At 35.7% G+C, this 14,506-nt stretch overlaps 1 protein-coding gene across 1 annotated transcript; it reads left to right on the forward strand.

Moving 5' to 3' along the window:
• The first annotated feature begins 10,735 nt into the window (after positions 1-10,735).
• LOC108995518 (HMG-Y-related protein B-like) lies at positions 10,736-11,869 on the forward strand. The gene is made up of 2 exons (XM_018971093.2): positions 10,736-10,957; positions 11,086-11,869. Exons 1-2 carry the CDS (start codon positions 10,880-10,882, stop codon positions 11,572-11,574), a joined length of 567 nt encoding a protein of 188 aa, XP_018826638.1. The 5' UTR covers positions 10,736-10,879; the 3' UTR covers positions 11,575-11,869.
• Positions 11,870-14,506: the final 2,637 nt, after the last annotated feature.

The raw sequence follows: 14,506 nt of genomic DNA on the forward strand, positions 1-14,506 counted from the left end.
AAAAGGAAAAATTTTAAACAAGGTAAGGAGCTAAGCAGTTGCAATGTGAGTGGGATCATGCAAAGGAACAGTGGAGGTTTCTGGTGAAAAATTCCCCAGAAAAGGCTTGAGCCTTTGGCCATTTACTTTAAAGGTATTTCCATTTTGAGGGTTCAATACCTCAATAGCACCATGAGGAAAAACTATATTTACCACATAGAGTCCACTCCATCGAGATCTTAGTTTACCAGGGAACAAATGAAGTCTAGAATTATAAAGTAAAATTTGCGGATTGGGCTCAAAAGATTTTTTGAGAATACTCTTATCATGCAAGATTTTAATGGTGAACATGCCTTTCCGGGGCTCTAATATTAGGGCTATGTTTCCATTGATTTTTGTTCTTGTGTAGATGTGGTGGTAGAAAAAGATGAATTGAAATGTTGTTGAACCCCACTTTTCTTGCTAGAGACAAGTGAACAACTTTTGAGATTCAAGAGAACTACAGAACTATACGTGTAAGCAATTTTTTTTTTTAAATTTTTCCATCAGCATTCACATGCTTGTCCAAATATGTGTCTCCTCCTTTTTATACTTTCGTTGTTGCAATGTGAACAAACCCCATGTTTCTTTTTATTTGTACCCTTTTCACCTAGCAAAAAAAAAAAAAAATGCTCATCATGTTTGCCAATAAATTTGTCAGCCTTTAATTTAACTTTTAGGCCTCTTGAGAAACATTAGTCAGAAACCATGTTATATTTGGAAACATGTTGATTTCTCCGATCCCATATGAATTACTCAATTAAAACCTGCAGATCATGTGTAAAAGGTTCGGATTGTGCAACCAAACTATTAGAACAAATATATATATATATAAATATAATTAATTTGTTCGTATATCTGAAATAATAAAATCTAGAATAAAGAATATTATTTCTCGTATTTTTTTTTATCTAAAAAGTTTAAGCTAGAGTTACAAAAGACAATTTTACAATCACTGTTTCCATTCTTGTTCTTGACAACCACTTGCTTTCATTTTATAGTTCTTTCATGTTTCGATGAAAAGCTATTAGTTGCTTAAGTCTTCAAATACATAAATTTGTTTGCAAATGTAGTTCTATTTGGAATTGTCTAGATGGGAGAAAGGGAAAGAATATGCATCTCACATAACACTTCCTGTCTCAAATCCATCAACCATAGTATTGTAACATTGTTTCAATAGTTGTCGTGTATTTATTTTATGTGTAGTTTTAACACTTAGTCTGGGGTTCATTAATATTATTATTTATATGTTAGGACATATCGAGACTACGGTATCCAGACTTTTTAAACTACATGCATGGTTACTACAAACTAGTGCCTCATGCGTGATAAGCACCTTTTGTGTTTCCTTCAAGTGCCAACCCATATCCATGGAGTAATCAGGTAATGAATATGATGGAAAAAAGTGTGCTTTAAATTTTGACAAGGAATATTTGTTTTAATTACAGATTTTTTTTTTTTATAAATTCCAACAATACCCATGCCTTTTTACTCCCACTGCCACGTCTAGTTTTGCTGCCTTGTATAGTTCCACTTTACTAGTGATAGAGCCTTCTCCAACTGCCTACCCATATCCATAGAGCAATCAGGTGATAAGTTGAAGTTTTAATTATTTATGATTTTAATTTTTTGGTAAATTGCACCAATACCCATTTATTCTAGTTATGCTGCCACGTCTAGTTTTGCTGCCTTGTATAGTTATGCTTTACCAATGATAAGACCTCATCCAAATGTCTACCTATATCCATGAAGCAACTAGGTGATGCGTTGGATGGAAATATATATTTTTTTAAATTTTATGAACGTGAGCATTTGCTTTAATTATTTATGTTTTTATTTTTTTGATAAATTACAGCAGTACCCATTTCACTCTAGTTTTGTTGCCATATCTAGTTTTGTTGCTAGCTCTAGTTCCACTTTGCCAGCATTTGTTCCTTTTACAAATGTCAATCAATATCCATGTGGGAGCAAGGTGATGTGTTGGATTTGCAAATGCTATGTCTTTTACATTTTCCACAAAAAATATTTGAATCTTGGGATTGTTTTGGTAAATTGTAGCAAAATACAATGCAGCCATTTCACTCTGTTGAAAAAATTAATGATGCCACACTAGATTCGATAGGAGTTGAAGTGCAGTCTACTGCATCTTTGGGTAATACTGTTGAAACCAAAGAGGATGGCAGTTCTGGAACACTTGATGTGCAGCATACTGATGGGGGGTGATATCATTGAGGAGCCACAGGCAGGGATATGCTTTGAATAAGATAATGAGTTGATGTCTTATTATAAACACTATGAAAAACGATTTGGTTTCAAAGTAATGACATATAGAAGTAAAAGAGACAAGGATGAGAGTGTCAAATATGTCACACTGGGCTGTGCTCATGTTGGAAAGGCACAGAATCAGACATCAAATGTCTCTAAGCCTCGTTCAACAAGTACGATAAGGCAAATATGAATGTGATATTGGTTGAGAGGAAGTTGAGTGTCACATTAGTCCAGAACACACAATCATATGCAAAGCCCAAGAAAATCAAGGTTCTTTCAATGCAATAGAAAAATGAATAGGTCCATTAAGAGGGTGCTAGATACAAATGATCAGGTTGGCATACGAATGAATAAGAGTTTCCAAACTCTCATGGTTGAGGAAGGTGGGTTTGAGAATGTACCATTTGGAGAAAAAGATTATCATAACTATATTGATAAGGCACAACACCTACACCTTGGTAAATGTGGTGGTCAAGTACTACGTGAGTATTTTGGAAGGATACAATACAAGAATGATGATATTTTTGCCCATATGGATTTGGATGATGATAATAGGTTGATGAATATTTTTTGGACTGATGCACGTAGTATAGGGGTATACAAGTATTTTGAAATATGGTAACATTCGATACCACATACTTGACGAATAGATATGGAATGTCATTTACACTTTTTATGGGTGTAAACCGCCATGGACATTCAATCATTTTGGGCGCAAACCTTATTTCAAGTGAGGATACAAAAACATTTATATGGTTATTTAAAACTTATGAAAAAGCATTGAATAGTATTATCATATATTGTGAGTTGGTGGTTTGGGATGTTGTGTGCTGGTGGTTTGGGATGATATATTGTGTTGGTGGTTTAGGACGTATATTTCTTTGGATTGTTATGTATTGCCTTTACAAAATATTTTTTTTTCTTGACTTTTCTCATTTACTCATGAATTTTGGGATGTTGCGTATTGGTGATTTGTGATGTTGCATGTTGGTGGATTGTGATTATCTATTGTGTGTTAGTGGTTTGGGATGTGTAGTTTTTTGGATTGTTGTGTATTGCATTTACAAGCTATTTCTTTCTCTTTACCTTTCTCATTTACCCATAAGTTTTGGGATGATGAGTGTTGGTGGCTTAGGATGTTGTGTGTTGGTGGTTTGGGACGATATATTGTGTATTGGTGGTTTAAGATGTGTATTTCTTTGTATTGTTTTGTATTGCATTTACAAGCTATTTCTTTTACTTTAATTTTATCATTTACTCATGAATTAATCAGTTCAAACTGTTACGGAAACTGGTAATTGAAGTTTTTTTTATCATATCAGGTACAACAAAAACCTACCTTGAGTGTCATGGTGGTCAACTTGGAGCATTGTTGGGAATATTTCCAACCCGAAGTTATGCAAATTCAAAGTTGATGGTCCTTGTGAAATACTTAGTATCAATATTATTGTTGTTATTGAGGATAAAATTGTAACAAACTTGTTGTTTATAGGAATGTTTAAGGTTGTAGTTTACGGTATATTTGAGCCCAGTTTTGCATCCAAGCACTCATGCTATGTAAATTTGGTTGAATTGACTAATATAGTTTATGTTTTTATTAAGAAAGCAATTAGGTTCGTTATGTGTTATGCAAAGTGTTGCCCAATTAAGTTCATTATGTGTTATGCCCTCATCTCCATTACATGAATACCTGCATGCAATGTGAGGGTGGTAGGTTGATTATAACTGTTCACATTCAAGTATGATGTTGTTCATTGTGACAAGATTAAGATCACTAAAGCTAAATAAAATCTCAAGTACATAGTATCTCGGTTTCAAACACTAAGTCCCTAACACCAATGATGGTGGCGACTAGTTGGTTATAAACAATATGGACAACTTCACAATTACAAAGTCTCCATCACTTTGATCGTATTATATACAATAAAAATAAATATGGATATTAGCCAATACATACGAAGTAGTGTGCGTACATGTCACATGTCTTCTTCTTGCCTACAAAGCTGAGTTTGATTGTTGTGGAGTTCTCTCTTTTGAAACTCTTTATTCTTTCCTTAATAATTATGATTCTCTCTTTATAAGGGTTTTCTATTTGTATTTACTGCTATCTGCCCATTTGAAATATTTACAGTATGATAATCCCTCATTATACACAAATTAACAAGCATGTTTGATGTCAAAATTTTGAATAAAACATTAATATGTAAGTACTGTCAATTGTGTCTACCTCTTTATTGTATTGTGGATACCTAAAGAATGGTCACTCCAGATTTCTTGCAGTACTTCATATTCTAGGTAGAGCTTGTTGCCCACAGATGCACATTGAGTCGTTCATCAAAGTACGATTAACAAGCGATAATGAAGCAACTGATAATAACATTCTAAATCTGTCAAGGAATTACAACAACTGCATGACAATTAAAGTTTGATAGGGGAAAAAAACTGTAGAGGACTCTCATATCAAATTGACGTTGTATTTTAAGAAGTAGAGCTGTAGAAGGCTTCTTGGATGGGTTTGATGATCAATGGCATAGGGATGGTTAGATTATTATTACAATTTATAAGAACTAAAAATCTTTAAAATTTGTTGGTTGTTTGTTATTAAGTCAGTTAATCTAAGAAGAGAGAGAAAGTAATGAGTCTAAGCAATTCAACCCAAAGATAAGAAGACAATCACACCCTCAAAGCTTGAAGAAAATGAATTACTAAACCATAATAGTGAATTACTAAACTGGCGGGAGCCATGGTGGTGAAAGTTTGACTAGAGACTTTTTAGGTTTTCTGACGGAGTCAGAGTTTTCGTTTTCGACCTCTACTCCGACAAGAGTTGGAGCCAAATTGTCCCTCCGACTCTGACTCCCGAGCTCCGACCTGAACTCCGACTTCCTAGCGGAACTTCGAAAGGAAGTCAGAACTCCGACCTCCGAATGGAAGCTCCGATCTACGTTCGGAGTCGGACCGTTCATTTCTCTACATTTCTAACAGATCGAAATGTATTTGGACGGCAAAATTATGTGGTGGAGAATATATAATAAATTACTTGTTAATGTCAAAGGTTTCGAGCTAATTAAAGAGTACTTATCTCACGTCTTTGATCGGGATATAACTACATAAATATAACTAAATAAATATGATTACCAAAGTCCAAGTCCAAATTTGTAAAATAAAAATACTGAAAAGATAAAAAAAAAAACCTTAAATACAATAGTTTAAAAAGTAAATAACATATATGATGTAGCCATAAGTTATAACAGTCTCATTTATAACGTAATAACAACATTGACTTAGCTTTGAAATATAACTACATAAAAATTAAACATGGATTTCACTCAAATGCTTTTTGTTCCATTGGTTATACTTGAAATGAAGATAGAAAGTTGCAATCAATAAATGAAAAAAAAAAATTGATAATAAGAAATTGAACACGGTAAAAGTATAACTTGATTCTTACCAAGACTCTCAATGGGCGTCCGTTCCAGAATCTCAATTATCGGCAATTATGTTAGGGTTCACAATTATATCTATAAAATCATAAAAAGTAGAAATTAGAAACATTAAAAATAATTAAATCATCATTTAAAAGCATATAAACTTACCTGATTCAAGCCTATAGCTCTTGGCATCAACGACAACGGTATCTAGTCTAATAGGCGTTTCACTTATCCAATTATGTATACAAATGAGGGCCTCCACAGTTGACTGTAACAATGAACTCTGATAAGCATACAACACGCAACCTCCAGTGCTAAATGTTGACTCTGAGGCAACTGTAGTGACAAGAATGACTATCAAATCTTGGGCTACACAAGAAAGGACTGGATACTTGGTGGAATTAACTTTTCACCAAGTTAATAACTGAAATACATCACTAGGTGTCTGGACAGCTTCCATAAAATATCGTTCAACCTCAGATGTACAATGTATAATATTCATTGTTGACATGAGTTGATGATACTGCTGTATAATACGATTGCCTCTAACCCTTATAGATGGGTCAGTATCACATGAGGAAATTGTCAATCTTGTCGGCCTCGAATGTGAGGAGCTACCAGCTGCGGATAAAGGCTGACAACTATTACTGTAGTGATTATATAAGTTATCAACATCACTTTTTAGCAATGTAATAAACTCAGCAGTCTTTACTGCCCCGAGAACAGAATTTATCCAAAATTCTAGAGCAACCAACTTAACTCGGGAGTCAATGATCACAGCCACAAATAGCAATCTATTTATCTTCTCAATATTCCCCTAATATTTATCATATTTGATCTTCATCCTCGTAACCATAACAGATAACAATCCACCAGAATCAATATAACTATTTTCCAACTGAAAGTAAAGATCTGAGAGCTCGCTGAATAATGAGTTCACAGTCGTATATTTGGATCCAGATAGCCGCATGGTTATGTCATAAAAAAATTCTTAAAAATTCAATAAAGTAGCTCACACTGGTCCAATCATGTGCGTCCGACGCACCGAGCCCCTGTCCTGCTGGCTCCAACAAAGCATAACTCAGGCCCCCATCCTCGACCTCCATCCGCTCGAATGCTTTTTGGTACTTCTGTGCCACATCCAACATCATGTATGTAGAGTTCTATCGAGTCGAAACTTCCAAGCACAACATACTAGAACATTCAATCTTAAGATCTTCTACTATTACCTTAAACTTGGCAAGCCTTTGAGGGGAACCCCTCACATATCGTACAATGTTGCGGAGTCGGGTTATGGAATCATCAACCTCTTTTAATCCCTCAACAACTATGAGGTTGATGATATGAGCACAACATCGAACGTGAATAAACTCGTGGGCCCGAATGACATCATCTCTCACCGTTGTGTTCCGCTTAAACCAATTAATTGTTGTTTCATTAGCACTAGCATTGTCAACTGTAATATACAGCACTTTTCAAATTTCTCAGTCCTTTAAACAATCATCCATCTTCGCCCCAATGAATACACCTTTATGATCCACAATATCTTTAAAACCAATATTTTTTTTTATGCAAAATCCACTCACTGTCAATGTAGTGTGTTGTGATACACATGTAACAGACGTTCTGTATAGAAGTCCATGTGTCAGTCGTAAACGACACTCTTTGGCCAGTGGTAATAAACATCTTCCTCATCTCCACCTTGTCTTTCGCATGACTCTTCATACAATCTCGCATCACCGTATACCGTGATGGAATGAGAAATCATGGCTCAACAAAATTTAGAAACTTTCGAAAGCCTCTTTTCTCGACTGTGGTAAAGGACATCTCATCAGTAATTATTATCTCTGCAAGCATGTCCCTCAACATCTTCTCACTGTATTGAGGGATGACCAATTTCTTAGTCTGTGTACCATCAGTGGCTGTAGAAGTTTGGTAACTGAGGTTGGTCTGATCAGTGGCTTGCAATCCTCTGCTATCTTATATCGTTGGCAACCATTTAAATGTGTTATTAACACACTGGTACATTACTTCTTCGAATGGCATCCACAAAGTGATCCACAGTAATGGCATCTTGCTATTGGGTTCGCAATATCACCAGAAATTTTGATAAAATGCTCCCATGTCCACGACCTCTTCTTAGAAGGCCATGGTGGTTGATCTTGCTCAATGAGAATCTCCTCCTCTTCGTTGAACATATCCTCATCCTCTATATCAACTGGCAGTGAGAGTCGACTACTCGCACAAGATGTAGCTGCTCTAAATGTGGCTCTAGGGGTGGAAGTATCCACCGGTATAGGAGTTGTAGCATTGGCATCCGCCACATCTCCTTGTGGACGATCATTTCTATTACGTTTAGGATCCATATCACAATCAATGAAGTTGAAAAAATAAATTAGAATGAAAAAATAAATTATAAGGAAAAAATTAGTTTAAAAATAAACTAGGCTATATTATAAATTTAAATCAACGCAAAGATATAGGACATGTATTATTGTATCGATGTATTATTACATCGAGGTTCGCTCAATGTGCGCTCAACTTAGCGCTTGAGCGGAACCCATACAGATAGGTTCGCTCGAAGTGCACTCGACGTGGCGCTCGAGCGGAATCCATACAGAGAGGTTTGCTCGTATTGCGCTCGACTCAGCGCTCAAGCGGAACCCATACAGAGATGTTCGCTCGAAGTGCGCTCGACGTGGCGCTCGAGCAGAACTCTTCTAGAGAGGTTCGCTTGATGTGAGCTCGACTCAGCGCTCGAGCAGAACCCATCCAGAGAGAGGTTCGCTCGATGTGTGCTCGACTCAGCGCTCGAGTGGAACCCATAGAGAGAGGTTCGCTCGAAGTGCGCTCGACGTGGCGCTCGAGCAGAACTCTTCCAGAGAGGTTCGCTCGACTCAGCGCTCGAGCGGAACCTATACAGAGAGGTTCGCTCGACGTGGCGCTCGAGCAGAACTCTTCCAGAGAGGTTCGCTCGATTTGCGCTCGACTTGAGCTCGACATCTCGCTAGAGCCAACAGAGCAAAAACCGTAGGTGTTCTGTTCTTGATTCTCTTGCACATTTTATCAAACACATTGCATGCATACAATACAACTTACAAACACAACATACAATTCATCAAACACATTTCCTTACTACAAATTTACAAAATCAATTGACAATAATCACAACAAAATACCAATTGATAAGAGACGTGCTATAGAAAATTAAATTGCTTGAATTAAATTTAGGGCTCGGAACCCCTTACCCTCATCGTAGGTGGAAGCTGAACAGAGGAGCAACGAGGAGCGACAGCACGGAGGAGCAACGACGAACGACACTGAGACGCGAGAGAGAAGGGGCGCGAGACGGCTTCATTGGTTCAGACAGACTCTGTGATACGCGAGAGAGAAGGGAGAAGGAAGACTGAAGAAGGAAGAAGGGGGGTCTTGCGTTTTGGTTATTCACATTAAATTTTCACATTAGATTATACATTTATTCATTATATAGTAATGAATAATTAATAATTTCAAAAATATTTAATTTTTTTAATTATTAATTTATTTAATTTTATCATATTTTACTATTCTACTTATTATATGTTAATTAATAATCATGTTCTTATTAAATTAATATATCACTAAGTCAAATTAATATATTAATTGTGATAAAATATGTGATAGAAAGAAAGGGAGAGAGAAATAATTAATAAAATATGTATTTGATGTATGTACAGTAACCTTCAAATTTGAAAAAACTTTTGAAAGTCACTGTAGCCAAATTTGACTAATCCAATATGAGCATATTTTACTCTTTAATAGCTAAAAACTCGTTGAATTTAGCTTTTAACTAATCCAATGAGAGTGCTCTAATACTAATATCAAAATCTAATAGAAACATTAAGGCTCGGTTTGAATATTCAAATATGTTTCATCTCATCATTATAAATTTTTCAAACTCTCATATAAAATATAATAAATAATTTAATTTTTTAAAATTTTAAAATAATAATAATATTATTAAAAATTATATTATAATAAGATTTTATTTAAATTTTAATAAAATATCTTATCTAAATTGTGTAACCAAACAAGTTCTAATGAATTAAATTTTTACTTTGACCAGTATTTTTGAGCATGAGAAATGCTTAGGGTCCTAAATTCGAGATTCAAAAAGTATCCTGCATTCCTTTTTTTTTTTTAAACTTAATAATTAAGAAATTATTTTTTAATGATATTGTGAATTTTTTATTTTTTTTTTAAATATTTATAATGATTAAAAAAATATATTAAAAAAACTAAAAATAAAAAACTGAAATGCATGTTTGGTGAAGTTATTCGGGCTACCTTTTTAATAGAACTCGTTGAGCTTAGGGCAGGGCCGTTCGTGATGTTGTGAATTTTTTATTTTTTAACTTAATAATTAAGAAATTATTTTTTAATAGTGTTATAAATTTTTTTATTTATTTTTTAAATATTTATAATGATTGAAAAATACATTAAAAAAAATTAAAAATAAAAAACTGAAATGCATGTTTGGTGAAATTATTCGGACTGGACTACCTTTCCGATCGTCGTAGCAGAACTCTTTGAACTTAGGGCTGGCCCGTTCATGCTGATTGCTGTGCTCGTTGGTGTGCATTTCCGTGACACCGAGTTAACCCAACAGTCACTTCCTAACCCTTGATCCTTATAACACGCTGCTGCAATGCAGACACGTATACAACTATACATATTCGACACGAGAAAACATCACCACAGTGTAACTCCAGCGGGTCCCACTTCTCGCACTCGGATGCTGGATCTGAGACGCTTTTCTTGAAGGGATGGAATTCAAAATGAGGGACCTGATCGTAACTTCGTCTTTTATAACTCCAAACGAGTCCTAGTCCACATCATCGATCCGTGTGATCCGGAATAGACGAATCTCTGCCGTCTGACTCTCGGCATTAACTCACAGTCCCTGGCCGTCCGATCTCTCAACCCAGGAAGGCGCTCATCATCCTTTCCTTTTCAGTTTTCCCCAGTCCCTCGATCCGAACCTCAAGAAACACCCTTTTAAAATCCCAACCCCTTTAACGTCCACTCCACTTGCGTCTTTTCTTTTCACACCAAACCTACAGTCCCATCTTCTCTACTCGCGCGCTCTCTCTCTCTCTCTCTCTTCCTCTAGGAAAGCTCCCATGGCTACAGAAGAAACCCATAACCCTCCACTAACTCAACCTCCTCCCCTAGCTCCTTCTCTCCCTCAGTACCCCGAGGTACCATCAATTTCTCTTCCATTTCTGTATCTTTTATGTTCTCACTATGCAAACGCTTTTTTCAGGGGGTTTTCTTGTTTGATTTCAGCTGGGTTTTATGAAATTTGAGTTGCTTTTGTGTTTTCCAGATGATTATGGCTGCCATCGAGGCTTTGAACGACAAGAATGGCTCGGACAAGTCGGCTATATCCAGTTATATTGAGTCGACTTACACGGATCTACCGGAGGCTCACTCGACCCTGCTCTCGCACCACCTCGACCAGCTGAAACAGAGCGGGCAGCTCGTCCTGGTCCAAAACAACTATATGAAGCCCGACCCTAACGCGCTTCCGAGGCGTGGGCGCGGACGCCCACCGAAGCCCAAGGTGACGGTCCCGTCCGGAACCGTGGTCGGAGTCGGGCCGCCCAGACCTCGTGGTCGTCCACCCAAACCAAGAGATCCTTTCGCACCACCGCCGCCGCCCAAAGCGAAGAATGCATCCACAGGAAGTGGCAGGCCTCGTGGCCGTCCTCCCAAGAAGGCCAAAACGGCTCCGGCTCCGGCTACTGGTGGGGCGCCTAGAGGGAGAGGAAGGCCGCCGAAGGTGAAGCCGGCTGTGGCTCCAGTTGGGTGTTGAGATAGATGAGAGACATGAGAGAGAAAGAGTCTTTTTTATTAGGTGTATTAGTTCTCTGCTAATTGATGTTTTTTAATTTTTAGCTTTATCTTTATGTTTCTCCACTTTTGTTTTTCTTTATTTAATCTCTCTCTCTCTGCGACTTTTGTCGGTTCTTCTTTTTTATATTTTTGTGTTTATTTAAGTGGTTGGGGTTGTAACGTCATAATTTGGACTGTAATTGCATGTAAATTGTGCAGCGGCTGTTTAGGCTTTGTTTAGAATCATCATTCGACCAATTCTGATTACTTTTTCACCGGCTCTATCTCGTGCTTCTCTTCTCTCTTTTACAATCCTCTCTTTAATGTTTGTTTTTCAGACATTGAGACGAACAAATTTAAATTGGTTATTGTAATTTATGTTAAAATTTGTAAAAATTATAATAATAAAATAAGATAAAAATGAGCTGATTTTTACAGTATTTTTTAATTCATAATAATAGAGAGAGAATTGGATATAAAATATTATAAATAATTTAATTTTTAAAATAATAATATTAAAAATATTTTATTTAATTTTTATTTCAATTTATTTTGAAAAATATTTTTTTTATCAGTTATTATTTATTACACTTATAAAAAATATCTTTACATTTTATGAAATTAAATATAAATTGTAAAAGTAAGATACATATTAAATTTCTTATTTTAATTCACTAGCCAACCTTATCTTAGCCATTACAGTCCGAATCTGACAAGAGGAAAAATGAAAACAATATGAAGACTTTTGTAATGGATAAGCTTCTCTCTCGCCCACGGCAATATGTAAAAAAAGTCACTTTAGTTTGTGTTTTCCTAATAAATTATTATATTTTGTATTAAATTGGTACCATTTGGGGATGACAATTAGAATGAATTTTTAATTCGAGGCCATATGAGGGATGGTAGTCTACTTTTTTGAATTAAGAATGTTTTATCTTTTAACATATAATTGTTATATAATTTTTAAAATTTCAAAATGTAAACAAATTCATGTGAGAAATAATTTGTATATATTTTAAATAGACAAGTCATGCTAAGTTTCTTTGTAAAAAATTAGATTCAATCATGAAAAAGTATAACTTTTTTTTTTTTTTTATTGAGATCTAAATTTTTACAAAATTATCTATATACGAGACTTGTCTATTTAATATTTATATTTAATATTACTCATGAATCAATATGTTATGTTAATAGATTTATAAATTCTAAGATGTTACATGAATATGCAATTCAAAGAGATGGGAGTTAAATTATTATCCACCAAATATTGTAAAAACAAAAGAGAATAGTAAGAGATAAAAACTTGAGAGATAATGCTCCTCAAGGCTTAATTTATAAAAACTTGAGAGATAAGGAATATAGAAGGGTATACATGAATCAATTGGCTACATTATTGAATTTATGAATTCTAAGATATTTACTACATGAATGAGCGAAAATTTTAAGAAAAAAACTAAATGGTCATTTACTAAATGCATAATACATTTACAACAATAATAATTATAGGGTTACTATCTTCTTACTACCCATTTATTACTCTTCTTGTATTTTATTTTTCTTAATTTTTTATTTTACTTAATGGTTAAGGAATTGACTATTAGTAAAATTATATATTTTTTTAATTTTTTCCTTAATGATTAAATATGTTAAAAAAATGATCGGAGTGCCTTCTCTTTCTCTCTAGAGACTAAGGTTCTAGTATCCTTGCTTGTGCAAGGGTGCAAGTCTCTTCCCGTGAGAGTTTTAGATTGATTTTCTTACGTGAGAATCGTGATGGAGGAGGAGGATTTAACAAGGAGATGAGAGAACCTCAAACTATCTACTAGGGGTGAAAATCGACAGCGTCGGTGCGGATTTTGGACAAAATCAATGCCGATCGACGTCTGAAAAAATAGGAGAGCCACTGACCGTAACCAGTTGATGGGGAGGAGGAAGTCGATCGAGGCAATTCTCGGTCGAAGTCGATTCCCCTGGCGACGATTATCCACTGAGAGAATAATGTGAGAGAGAGAGAGAGAGAGAGAGAGAGAGAGAGAGAGAGAGAGAGAGAGTTGTAAAGTAAATTGAGAGGGAAGAAGAGGCTGGGGAAGAAGAAGACTATCGTTTCAGACTTTTTTCTTTCTTATGTTCTTAATAAAACGACGTTGTTTCCATTATCTGTTGTAATACTTATAGTTATAAAACGATATTGTTCCACTTAAACTTAAGTGGAATGTCATCGTTTTGATAAGGGTATATTAAAAAAAAAGTTTTATTATATCGGTCGGTTCAGCTTCAAATCGGGATTGAACTGCTGAACGTCAGTTTCTTCAAATTGCCACCGCATGCGGACCGGTTCTCCACAGATTCCTAACGTGGCCGGTCGGTTTGTGTCTGTGGCTCAAATATGGAGGTTGGATGGATGGGTGAAGTTTAAGGATCTTGGGGACCATAGATATCTTATCGAGTTCCAGCTTCTTGCTAATAAAGATAGAGTCCTTGGAAGGAGACCGTGGTTTTTTGATAGAAACCTAGTCTCTCTTCAAGAGGTTGATGAAACCATGTTGCTGAGTGGAGTGAAATTTCAGTTTGTGCCTTTTTGGGTCCAGTTACATGGCCTTTGGCAGCAATGACAGAAGACATTGGTAGGAGTCTTGCTTCTTTGATTGGTCATGTGATACGGGTTGAATCTGATTCGGATGGAATGGCTTGGGGAAAGTGCATGAGGTCAGAGTAGCAGTGGACTTGAACAAACCATTGTTACGTGGTAAATGGGTGCAGATGGAGGACCAGAAATATTAGGTCTCTATGAAGTATGAACGATTACAGCCTTTCTGTTTTCAATGTGGAATCCTATCTCACAATGCATAAGGATGTCAAGTGCAAAGGAGTGGTTTTCAGGGTGGTAATGCAACTCCATTGCAATTTGGTCC

This window comes from Juglans regia, chromosome 16 (assembly GCF_001411555.2).
Source record: "Juglans regia cultivar Chandler chromosome 16, Walnut 2.0, whole genome shotgun sequence".
NCBI classification, from domain to species: domain Eukaryota; kingdom Viridiplantae; phylum Streptophyta; class Magnoliopsida; order Fagales; family Juglandaceae; genus Juglans; species Juglans regia.

Excerpts from the sequence above, each read along its gene's own strand:
- LOC108995518 (XM_018971093.2), top strand. The coding sequence starts at position 10,880 with ATGGCTACAGAAGAAACCCATAACCCTCCACTAACTCAACCTCCTCCC. Across the intron at positions 10,958-11,085 it reads CTCTCCCTCAGTACCCCGAG|ATGATTATGGCTGCCATCGA; the intron begins GTACCATCAATT and ends TGTGTTTTCCAG.